General features: G+C 29.8%; 1 protein-coding gene across 1 annotated transcript; it reads left to right on the top strand.

Annotated features, from left to right (window-relative positions):
- Positions 1-5,775: 5,775 nt before the first annotated feature.
- CLUP02_15350 (uncharacterized protein) lies at positions 5,776-14,286 on the top strand (the record flags this gene model as incomplete). Its single annotated transcript, XM_049294274.1, has 7 exons — positions 5,776-5,784; positions 13,254-13,393; positions 13,482-13,619; positions 13,680-13,710; positions 13,782-13,885; positions 13,971-14,099; positions 14,169-14,286. 7 exons carry the CDS (start codon positions 5,776-5,778, stop codon positions 14,284-14,286), a joined length of 669 nt encoding a protein of 222 aa, XP_049151420.1.
- Between the last annotated feature and the right edge of the window lie 362 nt (positions 14,287-14,648).

Below are 14,648 nucleotides of genomic sequence, written 5' to 3'. Positions count from 1 at the left end.
ATATATTATATATCGCTACTATAAAAAGTATCATAAGGGTAACAGAGACTAAACTACGAGGGGGTTTATTACTAGAACTTTAATTAGAAATAGAGACGTTTAATAAGTAATCGGCAAAGGGACCGCAGTTATATAACGGGGCAGAACACTCTATTAACCTAGTTCCGGGTACTAAACTACTATATAGTCCTATTTATCTATTAAGTAAGAAATAACTCGATAAGCTTTGCGTATATATCGCTAAGAACCTAGCGAACGGTCGTATTATACTTTCGGTTAGTAAGGTTAGAATACTAATCCTCTTTATACTAAAAAAAGACGGTACGCTACGCCTCTACGTAAACTACTGCGGGCTAAATAGGGTAATTATAAAAAATCGATACCCACTACTACTTATTAGCGAGCTCCTAAATAGGCTTCGCGGAGCGAAATAGATCTTAAAAATAGATATTAGGGATACCTACTACTATATCTAAATTAAAAAAGAAAACCGATAGAAAATAGCGTTCCGGAGCCGATACGGTTACTTCGAGTATACTATTATGCTTTTTAAGCTAACGAACGTACCCGCAACGTTCTAAGTATATATTTACCGAGCGCTCGCCGACTTACTAAATACTTATTATATAGTATATATAGACGATCTAATAATCTACTTAATAATAAAAGAGTAGTATATAAAGGATATTAAGAAGGTCCTCCGACGTTTACGTTTATACGGGCTTTTTACTAAACTATTAAAGTGCTCGTTCTATTAAAAAAGGGTCGAGTTCCTAGGTTATATTATTATATTAAAAAGAATCGAAATTAACTCGTCGCGAGTGCGAACGATCGCTGACTAGAAGGCACTAGAGTTTATTAAGGATATCTAAGTGTTCTTAGGGTTCTATAACTTCTATTGGAAGTTTATTACTAAATACTCGGGCATCGTTATACCGATAATAGTATTACTAAAAACAGAAAAGGGGTAAATAAGGGACTTCTAATAAACTAAAAAAATAGACGAGGTATTTAATCGGCTAAAGGTCGCTTTTACCTCGGCGACCGTACTTACGTATTAAAACCTATAACGTATTATATAAATAGAAACCGACGCTTCGGTTAAAACTATCGTAATAATCTTATTATAATAGGCTAATAAAGAATAGCGACCCGTTACTTATTAATCGCAAAAGCTTACGGATATAGAGTAGCGATAGGCTACGGGCTAATAAGAACTACTCGCTATAATAAAAGGGCTAGAGTACTAAGCTTACTACCTTTAGGGCCTTTTATAAAAGTTTATAGTCCTAACGGACTACTAAGTACTTAAAGGAGTAATCGGCGCACTAGCGCAGGACCTTTAGAAAAGGCTCGCGAGGTAGGTATATAAACTATTAATATTTAATTTTAACTTAAAATACTAACTAGGGAAAACGAACCTAGCGGACAGTCTATCTAAAAGGCTAGACTATATAGAGGGGGAAGTACTTTATAAGGACGTCCTCCTTACGCTAGCTTAAAAACTACGTCTTATTAGCAAACTACTACCTAACGTCTAGTAAAGAATAATTAGCCTAAAAAAATAAAATAATACTATTAAGGTATACGTTTAAGTAGTTAAGGCCTCCTTTCGCGATCCTAGCTAAATATTAGCTAGCTCTAAGGACGGGGAATCCTCTCCCCTATATTAATAGCGTATTATAGGGCATACTAATAAAATAGTAATAGTTACTACCGTAACGACTCGAGGTAAAAAAGTAAAAGAGTTATTAGCAAACGCTCGTTAACGGTTTAATAAGGATAAAGAGGAGTTAAATAGAGCTAGGGTTATTATACTAAAATAGTACATCCTACGCCCCGTTATAAAAGAGCTTATAAGGGGCAAAACGGCATTCGCTTCCTATCTTTTACTAAAAACTAAAGAGCTCGTTAAAGGACTATAGGCTAAAGACGAGTTTTATATATTATAATCGGTAAGAGTTCGCACTACGGCCGGCGAGCTAAGAGTATATTCGCTTAATAAATAGGGCATACTATTTTTTAAAAAAAGACTCGTTATTCCTTAGGTAGAGTTTCTTTAGATAGAGATCCTTTATTAATATTATAACGACTATAGGGCAGGTTATATAAGAGCTACGAAAACTCTCGAGCTAATCTAAAAAAAGTTCTACTAAGAAGATATCTAACGAGATATTTAAGAATACGTTAAGAACTATAAGTATTATTTAGGAATTATAACCCTAAGATATAAGCCGTACGGGTAGCTATAATTACTACTACTACCCTCATACCTATTTTAAGAAATATTTATAGACTTTATTACGGGGCTATTACCGAGCGCTCGTAGTAACGGCGCAGAGTATAATAGTATCGTAGTTATTATCTATTATATAACAAAGTTCGCAAAGTTCTTACCTATTATTAAGATACTTAACGTAGTATAAATAGTAAATATCCTATACTAAGAGGTCGAATATAAGTTCAGTACGCCTAAAGGTATTATTACGGATAGAGATAAGCTTTTTATAAGCGCATTTAAAAAAGAGTTCGCTAAAGAACGAGCGATACGTCGCTAACTATTTACTACGTATTACTTATAAATAAATAGCTAAACAGAGCGAACTTATTAAATATTAAAAAAGTATTTAAGGATCTATACTAAGGGCTCGCTAAATAGGTAAGTAGCGCAGCTAGAAAAGGCCGAGTTTATATATAATAATAGTTAATACTTTACTATAAAAGTATCCCCGTATATAGTACTATACGGCTATTACTCTAAGTACGTTAAATATATGCTTAATTATAAGGCTATAGTCTAGGGGGTTTGGGAAAGGGTTTAGAAAATTAGAGAGATTAGGGCCTAGGCTACGCGAGCGTAGGCATAAGCCTCTAAGAGCTAAGTAGCTTATTATAATAAAAAATATACCCTAAAGGAGTTTAATTACGGAGAGGTCGTCGGCCTATTAATAAAGAATATACGATTTAAAAATAACAAACTAGTACCGAGATATATTAAAGTAATAATAGCTAAAAGGGTAGGGAAATAAGCTTACCGAGTATATCTACTAAAATAATATTAGAGAATGCATAATATTTTCCTAGTTTCCTAGCTTAAGCTATAGGGAAATTGCCAAACGGTCGGTAACTAAATAGCAAATCTCTTAGAGTTAGAGGACGAGTAAGACGTTTAGGAAGTTAAAGAAATCGTCGCGATATAAAAGAGGGAGGAAACTTACGATATCTCGTTAAATAGGCTAAGTAGCTTACTAAGTATAATACGTAGGAGCCTATTAAGCATTTTAAAAGGGTAGCGGAAGTAGTTAATAGATTCGAACGCTATAAGAAAAGGGTATATATAAAATAGGATAATAAACGTTAAGTTCGCGGCGAAAGGTTACTAAAAATAAGTTAATTAATAATATACTATAGAACCCTTTTTATTTAGCCTAGCGCAATCCTTAAAAAAAAGATATAGTATTATAACCCTCGGTAATACGTTACTAAGAGATCGCTAAGATCTAGCTATATAAGGGGAGTAACTTACGTAATACTAGCGGTAGTAATAATAACTCTAGCGTATATTTCTAAAGCTTAATAATCGGTAATAATAGTCCGCTTAGTAAGTAAGAAGTAAAGAGGCTTCGTACGTATACTTAGCTAACTACTTAGAGTAAGGCCGTTAACTTTATTAATATTACGATAAGTAAAAGGGAGGCGGTCGAAGTCGCGCAGAGTATTATATATATTAATAATAGTAGTTCGTAAAGCGTTCGCTACCTAGTCGCTATTAGAGGCTATAATAAGAGGTATAACGGGAGCTATAATAAGAGGTATAACGGGAGCTATAATAAGAGGCATAACGGGAGCTATAATAAGAGGCGGAGTAAGAGGCGAAGTAGGGGCTATAACGCTATTATCGTTAATAACGGGTCGGGGACGGGGGACGTTATTTAAAGCGACGCTCTCGTAATCCTAGTCGAGCTAAGGGACCTTAGTAATATTAATATTCGTAAGGAACTTAATAATATTAAACTACTTATTACGACCCGCGGCTTTAATTTTAATATAAGTAATAGCCTCGTCGAGTTATTATAAAGCCTTTACTTAGAGCGAGAAAAGCGCAATACTAGCCTTATTAAGATCTAGAGTAATATAACTAAGGGCTAGGGTACCCTCGTTTATATTAAAAAGAGCGTCGCGGGTAGGGGTCGGCGAGTTATTAATATTAAAGTAGTAGCGCTTATTACGACGCTAAAAAAGAGAATTCTCTAAGTCGTTACTAAGCTCCTCAAATTTAGTATCTTCGCACTAGGACTTATTAAACTTAAACCCGAAGTCGTCCCGCTCGTCGTTATTATTAGGAATATAGTTAGTAATAAGAGTACGCTTTTTAATAAGAGTCCGAGTTTCGGGACCGCGGGAAATAGGGATAGCGCTATATATAATAACGGTATAAGTAGGTACTTTATTTGCTAAGAACTTAGCGACGCGTTTATAAAAAGTAGGGAAAATAAAAAACTCCTAGATACGTATAATAATAACGCCCTTAGGAGTCTCTTTATAGTATTAAGTTAGAGCGTCGAAGTTATTTCGTAGAGCGGTCGTACGGCTATCGTTACGAAGGTAAGCTAGCTAAAAGCGACTAAGGTAGGAAATAATCTTAGTCTTATTATTAATATTAAGGATACTAGCTTAAGAAGAGAAATCTAAATTAATAAGAAAAAAATTCGCTAAACGATTACTAACGACTTATTATAATCGAGATTAATAAGTTTAGATACTCGCGGTTAGTAGCGAGCTCTTAGAGAGTAGCCTATTTAAAGTAGACCTTCTTTACCTTATTACCCGCTAACGGGTTAGTAATATAAGCGGCTACCTTCTCTTACGTACTAGTAATATAACTAAAGACGTAAAAAACCCGGCCGCGCTTATAGAAGTTAAGGCTACCCTACTCTTTAGTATCGCGGAACTCTATAAGAGTATTCTAAATAAACTAAGCGGCGCTATATAGCTCCTCGGGAACCTAAAAAATATCGTTAGCTAATATTTTAGTAACGGATTAGCGAGGACTTAACGACTTATAATAGAACACTTCTTCTTATTAATCTAATAAATAATATACTTAGTAACGTAAGCGCTAGTAATATAAATAAGCTCGTTAATATTATAATATAAACTAGCTAAGTAGCGTATATAAGGAGCACTATTACGGAGACTACGGAAGCCCTTTTTAGGATTATACTTTATATTAAATATATCCTAGATACGCGAAATAGTAAATATTTTAGTAAATACTTAGCGATAGTATAGTAAGAGAGTTATAATTAAGAAACGATACGGAATTAGAATATCGTAAGAAGAAAAGTATAGTTATATAAAAAAGAATTCGCAAAACGGTCGCCGAATAAAAAGAGGGAAGAAAAAGTAAATACGCGACTCGTAACGGATAAAAAATCTTTTATTATAATTAATAGCTTAGTAATAATAATAACCGCGAGGTTAGGCGGGCTCTTATATATTATAACGGTTAGAATACTTTACTACGAATACATACTACTAACTTAGTAACTAGTTAGCGCGCTATTACCGAATAATAATAATAAGGTATCCGTTAGATAAGGAGATAGGAGCAATGCCTTATTCCTAGGTAAGAAAGGATATTATTAACGCTTTACGGAATTTATTACGAATAACGACGTTAATAGCTTTATTATTAGCGTTAAAGGAAGATATTACGTAATAACTTTGGGGACTAAAGTTACGTAAGGGGGGAGTAATTATAATAAATTCGGGATGCGGCCGGTAATAGGACGCCGATAACTTAGCGACTAGTATACGGATTTTATTACGAAAGAACTTTTTAAGAAGCAGAGCCCTTATAAAGGACTTTATAAGCTTTAGTCTTATAATATACCTATACTTATATTATAGCCTCGCTAGTTAAGTGCTTATAGCCTAATCTCTTATAGAGACTTATAGTATATAAAAAAGTTTATTATTATAAAGATCTTATAAGTATAACCTTAAGCTTATAATCTAAATAACCTTTTTATAGCTCTTTTAATTACCCCCTAGGTATTACTTAAAAATATAATATAAGGGATAGTTTAATAAAAAAGGAGAGGATTTAAAGGTTTTAATAATATTAAGTTAAGAGTATTACGGATTTTAAACATTAACTTAAAAAAAAGGCGGCTATTTTAAAATAGTTTTATAACCTCTTATTAAAGTTATTATTAGCTTAAGAAAAGGCTACAAAAATAAGGATTTAAAGGGGAAAAAAAAGAATCTTCTAAAGGGCTATTAAAGGGCTTCTTTTTATACTAACTCCTAGTACGAGATTATTAATTTTAAAAAATTAACTAAGTAATAAAAAGGATCGCTAGTAAGTAATAATTACTTAATTATAATTAAGTTATAAAAAAGATTATTTAAAAAATATAAAATAGGGTACCGAGAGGCTATAAAAGATAAGATTTTTAAAATATTTAACTTTATTATATATAAGTAATAAATAGGTATTTTTAATAAGTTTTTAAAATTTACGATTTTATAAAAAAAAGGGCTTAATTTCGTTAACTATACTTAACGGCTTATATAGTTCTTAATAGCTTATATAACTCCTTTACGAGCTACTTAACGTTTATTTTTAATTATTTTTATAAAATATTATTTTAAAAAAGGTAAGTTAAAGAAGGAAGCTATTTAGAGATTATAGAGAGTACGAGGCTTAAGAAGTTAGAAATATATAAAATAGCGGAAATTAGTAATTAATAAAGATCCCGAAACTAATTATTATATCTTTTTATAATAATATAAACGTTTACTACTATTATTATAAAAAAGAATTATTAAAACTTACCTTTTTATATTAAATAAAAAGGAGGATTTTAATAAGTATAATAGCTAGCAATTTAAAAAGGTAGTAATAATTATTAAAAATAATAAAAACGAGAATAGTAACAAAATAATAATAAAAATTAAGAATCTCTTAGACTTTAATAAATTCGTTAAGTAGTAAAAGTACGGATTTATTATAATTAGCGCGCGGATTAAATATATCCTTATTAAGATTAAATATATTAATAATTACTAATACGGGTATAGACTAAAGTACGACCCTTAGTAAGTTAAAGTAAAAAAAAAGAGGACGAAACCCGATTTTAAATAGAATCCTAATCCTTTATAAATAAGTAAATATTAACCCGGATTATTAAGGAACGTAAATATATAAAATTACGGATTAGCTTAATAATAAATGTTACGAAGGTAACTTTGTTTACCTTAGTATTCGCCTTATTATCAATATTACGTAAGCAAACTATATACCATATTAATCTACGATTTCTGTAGATTATTATAGGTATTGATTATGTAAGCAATACTGCTTATATAAGCTTACGTGAGCAATGGAAAGTACTGGAAGGTAACTAAATAATCTGGAATTTACTCGAGGCGGAATTACGTACTACGATTACGCATTCACTTACGTATACGCTTATTAATTATATCATAATTAATAAGCAATGGAATATTCCAGTAGGAGGTTTTTATGCCTATATATAGGCGTGTATTTGCCTACCTAGACCTTTCGTTAAGCAAGCAACTTCTCATATAGTAATTCAACTATATTACTCTCTTTACTACAAAAACCTCTTTTATACACGCTTATATCCCCTATATTCATATATTCTTGCTTCTATATGAATATTTACTTTTTATATTCTTTATAAGAATATCCCGCGTTACCTCGTTAAAGCTATACGTGCTAGAATAAATAAATTAACGCGGTATTAATCTATTTAACTAAGGTTTATAAAAAAAAGGGGCTATAGGGGTAACCCTTATTTTATAAAATTATAAATAACCTTAGTTACTAGCTAAATAAATAGTTTATAAGTATAAGCCTAAGAATTATAAAAATAATTAATAGATTCTTTTATAAGCGAGGGGTATTATTAGCGTAATTATAATCGCGAGAGCTATATAAAATATTAGTAATAATAATTATAAAAAAGGAATTCGTACTATAGAACTAGGTATAAGTTAATAGAGCGTATAATTATTTTAACGAATTTAAAAAAAGGGTAAATAACCTAGATTTCCTTTTTATAATTACTAACGGAAATTTATTATTATAAAAGGATATACCGGGGTAAAATATAGTACTAGAAGTATAATAATTAATAATTCTACTTATTTCGATTTATAATTCGTTACTATTACTAATACAAAATTCGGTACTAATTAGTTAATAAAGAAGGAGGTAAACGACCCGAAGTCATTAATAATACGTAATAACGTAAGGATCGTATATAAATACTAAGAATTTAGTAATAAATACGAAGTAATTTATAGATTTTAAAAAGATCTTCTTAAAAGAGAAATTATATTTTAAGGGGAAGTATAAGGTTTTATAAAAAACCCTAATAATATTTTATAATTATTATAAAAAAGTCAGAATTAGGGAATATTAGTACTATTTAGTAATTAATATTATATTTATAAGCAAAGCCTCTAATTACTATTATAAAGCGGTACGTAATTTTAATTAAAACGACTTTCTTAGTATAATTAACGTAATTTAAAGCCGCTTTGAGATTTATAATAAAAACCTAGAGCTTTTATTTAAGCTACGAGCGATTTTTTTTATATTTATAACTAGGATAATAGAGGGTAAATTGCGAGTAGAGATTTTTAAAGAGCTTATTAATTAAATTAATAAGCTAATAAAAACCTAGCTAAATAAGGGGATAAATAAGTAAAAAGTTAGATATTTTTATACTATAGTTTAATATATATTAAAAATAAAAATAACCTTATATTAAGTACTTAAAAACTATAAGACGCTCTACTCGAGGCTAAGATCTAGCTTTCATATTAAAATAAAAATACTATACTAAACTTATTTTTAAATATATAACGGCCTTTATTAGTAATATTAGGTCGATCGAACGTATAATAGGAAAAGAAAAGAGGCTAGATATAGTAATTATTAATAAAGAGGCCTAGATTTGTTAAATAAGTAGAGATTTAACTTATAGGTAGGGTAATAGAAAAGGTAATATTATATTTATAAAAAAGATAGATATTAATTAAGTAACTATTTTAAGGAAAAGCGTACTAAATTATATAAATAATATAAAAGGTTAAGGGTAATAAATAATAAAACTAGCCCTTATTAATTTAACTAATTCTTTATTATATATAAAAGTAAATCCGGGGGTATAGAACTTAGCGATAGTAATTAAAGTAGCGGCTTAAAATATATACCCCTTATAAAAGATTTAGAAAATAAAGAAAATCTTACCCCTTATACTAATAAATTAGATTATAATAAAATTAATAATATTAACTACTCTTTTTTTACCCCGTTAGCTTTTAAAAAATATATAAAGCTAAATGAATAAAAGGTAATAAAAGCTTTTAATAAGTAGGTTTTTATTTATAAATAGTAAGGGAAGTTCCTTTAAATAACGGATACAGAAGTAGTTAAAAGGGCGAATTTAATAAGGCTAAAGCTTATTTTTTTAACGATTAAAGAGAAGACGTTATTTCTTTTAATATCTAAAGAAAAAGAATATAGTACTAAATAAATTTAGGGGTAGTTAAAAAGGTCTTTTTTATACTACTTAGATCCCTCGAATACTAAGCTTATATAAGTATTTTATATAAATAAAAAGTACGGCCTAAATAATTTTTATAGGATTATTTTAAATACTAAGGTATTATAATAGTTAACTAAAAGAAAAGGGTAATTCTAAGTACTATAAAAGATCGTATTAATAATACTTAATACGTTAACAATAGGTATTATAAAAATTAGTTTCGGCCTAGGTAAGGAAATCGTCGCCCTAAGTATAATAAAAATAGAGACGTACTTTAGAACGATAATTTTTTATATTTTATTTATTAATACCCTATTTCTCTTATATTTAAAAGATATAAATTAATTAAGTATTATATTTAATAATACGAGGAATAGAATCTTTAGTAATAAGTATTTCGAAATAGTTAAACGATAATAGGAGTATATATTTATAAAGCTTATTAATAATACGAAGTTAATTAATTACTTAACGGAAAGTAAGTTTAGAAAACTATATTAGAAATTTAGGTACTCGTTAGTTACGAGGCTATATAACTTTTTAAAGTAATTAGGTAATAATAATATTAAAATAGGGGCGCTAGAGTAGTTAATAAAAATATATTACTAATACTAAATAAATACGTAGAGCTTACGTAGATTTAAGTTTAAATTATATAATAAGCTTAACTTTAATTAAAAAATTATTATTAATATTTTTTATTTAAATAGTTAACTAGTATTATATATAATTAACGTAGTTATATTTTTCTAAGTAAAGCAATTCCTCTAGGATCTATAAATAAAAATAGTATAGGTAGCTTTATAAAAAAGCTAGATTAATATATATTAAGGACTACTAAACGGCATTAGAACTAACGTTAGTATTAGCTTTAAGTTAATAAAATTTAAAAATAATATAACGGCTTATAGTATATAACTAAAAGTCGTACTTATTAAAGCGTATTATAATATTAAAAAGGTAAAAAGGGTATATTAGTAATTAAAAAGGGCGTTTAGAATTATTAAAAAAGAAAATCCGGATTTTATTAATAACAAATGCCTTTAGATAGTACTTAAATATTATAACAATATTATAGGGCTTAATAGACTTATACTAATGCTATTAGTATTTAGAATATATTTAAAAACGACCTTAGCCTTATTACTATTATTAAGTATAAGCTAACGAGCCCGAGTAATTAAAAAAGTAATATAAGTATTATACAAAGTAAGTATAAAAAAATAAGTTAATAAAATAATTACTATACGCAATAGGCTTAATATAAGGGGTAATTTAAATATATTACTAAATTTAGATATATAAGTATAGCGCGAAATTACTTAATAATAGGCTAGGCTATATAAGTTAATTTTTATTAATAAGCGCTTTTATATAGTTACGAGAGATTATAATTAGCTACTCGAAGTATTGATTATAATAATTAAACTATATTATATAGATCCTAACGAGGTAATTTCTAACTTATAAAAAAAAGAAAAGCTAGGGGAAACTATATAACCCGCAGTAGAAGTATAGGAAATTATCCTTAACGAAATCGTTATAATAGTATTAATAAATAATAAAAAAGAGGAAATTATTAAAAGGGTACTAATATTACTAGCGAGACGTTATAAAAGACTACGATAGTAAGCCCTAACGTAGTAATTTATTATTAGCAACGAGGTAATTAATACTTTTTATATAATAAAAGAGAAAGCTAATTTTAAGTTAGTAATTAAACTACGTAAAAAAGGCGTAATTATAATTATTAAAAAGCCGTATAAGGGATTAGATTTTATTAAAGTAAATACTCTTTATAATCGAGGGGTCTATTAATTTATCTTATATAACCTAAAAAAATATATAAACCTCTATATATTTAAATTATAAATAGTTCGTAAAATTAAAAAGAAAGGAACACCCTAGCCGTACGAAAGGTTTAAATACGTAATTTAGGGGTACGGTAATATTAAAAAAGCGACGCTATTTATATAATTACTTATTATATAGCGCTATAGCTAATAATTAATAATAGTGTTAATAGTATTATTATAGAAAAAGGGATACGAGATTTAGAGCTATAATATTACTTAGGCCTATACTTAATTAGCTATAGGGCTTATAAAAAAAATCCTAGTTTATTTACTAAAGGAAATAGCTAGTAAGTACTTAAAAAGTATAATTATTAAAGTACTTAAGCTATTATATAGGCTCGTAAAATTAGGTACTTATTAATAAGCTACTTATTACGATTTTTATATTAATTAATTATTAATAGTTATTTTTATATACGACCCGTACTTACTAATTACGGAATATAAAAATAACTAATTTAGGATTATTAAAATATAGACTAATAATATATTAGGCTTATTTAATATTAACTTTATAAAAAAAAAGGATAAAGAGCTTTAAAAAGCGGGCTTCATAGCGAAGCTAAAAGAGGTCTTTATAATAAATACCCTCTTAGTATTTAATAGTAGGATTTTTATAATTAAAAAGGAAACCGTCGTTTTTTAATAAAAGGGGTAGGGCGAGAAGATTAACTTTATTAATTTAAATATAATTAATATTAAAAAGTAATATAAGGCTAAGCTTACGTAAGGGGTATATATTATAAGTATTTATTAGCCCGAGGTAACTTTTAATTATATTAGGGTAGCATAAGCTATAGATCTAATTAAATAAAACGTCGAAGTACTTAATAAGTAGCTTAAGTAATAAAAAACGAATTTTAATTAAAATCTCGTTTATTACTTAATTAATTTTATAATTAGTAAGCTCTACGTTTTTATTAATAAGTTATTTATAAATAATAATAACTTTATTTTATAATTAAAGTATATTATTATCCTAGTTAATAAGAGTATAAGTAAGAGCGAATTCATTATATATAGTAATATAATTTATTACTTATTAATTAAAAATAAACGAGTAATAAGAAGTATATTAGTATTAAAGGTTTATAATATAATTAATAGCATTAACTTTTTTTATATAATTTTAATAATACTAAGAAAGATTACTAATTGAATTAGCTTTTTACTTATTTTAACGGTTATTTATATTAATTCTTACTCGCTATATAAATACTTTATTAAATTAAGAATAATAAAGGAAAAGAGGCTTATAATTAATATTATAGCCCTTAAGTAATTATATAAAAGGCGCAAAATACTTAAGATTCGTTAAATTAATAATAAAAATAACCTCGTAAACGCTTTTATAAAAATAATACTAAATAAGGGATTAGAGTAATTTATAAATAATAAAAAAGTTATTATATAAATAGAGGGATAGGTTATATAAAAAAAATAAAAAAAAGGGGGAAAAAGAGATAACTTAATAAACGGGCCCGAGGTTAAATTATATTTCTAACCGTAGTAATTAAATTAATAAAAAAAAGAGAAAGTTAGTATTAGATTAGAAGTCTAATTCGACCGTAGTATATAGCTAACTATATAGGGGCTAATTAGGAGCCCTATTTATAATTATTATAACTAGCCTAACCTATAGTTAAAACCTCTTTTTTATACTTATTACGTAGATATTTATATAGTTTAATTAATCTCTTCGTTAACTACGGTTCGAACTAACTACCCTATAATAGGGATACTAACACTAGGACCCGGAGTGTGCCAGGCCAAGTCTTTAAGCGTCTGAATGGGAAAGACGCCACAGAGCGATCGCAGCATTATTCCCCGATCGCCAGTATCGAGTGGCTTGCTCCCTTATAGATGCGGCACTGCTAGTTTGCCCAGCCCTACTAGTAGTAGATCCTACAAAGCAAACAGAGAAAGCCACCCGCTGACGCCGGTACCGTAATCAAAGAATGGTTGTTAAGTCGGTTCGCCTTGGGAGATTTAAATTCAGCAGATCTACAAATTAATACAACAAAACAGTACACAGTCAAGGATTTATTCAAGTCTTCAAAAGCAGACTTGGCAATGTAAGGAGGAGGAGTCATGGGAGTCAAGGGTCTCGCTCTTCAGCGGAGCCCAAGCGCCCCGCCCTTTTCACACCCCGGTCACTTGTCGGGGGGAGCTTGTGCCACCCACTCAGCCCCAGAATTTAATATCAAAGCCGTTACATCTACCAGGCGACCAGAGCCTCGGAATTGATGATTCCCTCCCATCCTGTCGGTGATTGCGCTAAGCGATGGTCTAGACCTGCTCATATAGCCTTCGTTCTCTGGTCTATTTGATCTAGAACACAAGCTACAAGCGGGCGTCAATGAATCGAGCATCAGTCACTTCACTTCAGGCCAGCCGCCAGGACAAGGAGGTCTTCGGGTCTGCCGTGCCGGGGCTCAGGTCATGAGAATTCGTTTTCAGAAATGTGATTCATTCTGAGAATCGCGGTTTTCTTGGAAGATCTTCAATCCTACCTATTCTCAAGACTAGAGAGCTTACAAGCCACTGGTGACAACACCCAGCTTACAGGTGCTCTGACGCGGCCGGTAGCTACTTTCCCAGTCTCTGAGCGAAGACTGGAGTTTTCCGACAAGGATGATTTGGAGAGTGAAATGTCAGATTTTAAGGGAATCACAACAATACCGTATTGTCGGCAGCTACATGGATACCATCGAGCACTTAGGGCAAGGTCTGATAAGGGGCAAGCAGAGACACGTGCACCAAAGCGCGGGAAGTCAATCAGCCATCAGACTCGAATGAAGGGAGGTTTCATTGAGTTGGGGTACATCAATTCAATTTGAAGGCGGTTGAGGTCTTCGTGTGTTTACTACAATAATGGGTAGCCGAAGAAGCAATGAGCTTGGAGATTAGATCTGGGGTATCCCATTGAGCGCGGGATAATAGCGTCAGGACAAAGTTTTTTATTCACTTTTATGACGAAGACCAAAGAAATAAGACGCTCGTTCAAAGATATTCATGCTCTACTGTCGATATTTTTAAAAGGGTAACTTAAGGGAAAGTCAGAGACGATAGAGAGATCTTCCAGGATGCTGTCAGGGATATCAGTCATCTCGTGCTATCTCGTCATTTTGACCTTGATTCAGATTCAGTATTGTTAGCTTGAAGTAGTCTACGACGCCTGAGGAATCAGGGGCTGAATTGG

The sequence above is a fragment of the Colletotrichum lupini genome, chromosome 8, assembly GCF_023278565.1.
Source record: "Colletotrichum lupini chromosome 8, complete sequence".
In the NCBI taxonomy this organism is placed as follows: Eukaryota; Fungi; Ascomycota; class Sordariomycetes; order Glomerellales; family Glomerellaceae; genus Colletotrichum; species Colletotrichum lupini.
Note: the sequence above shows the minus strand (reverse complement) of the source record. Positions and strands in the feature narration are given on the sequence as shown.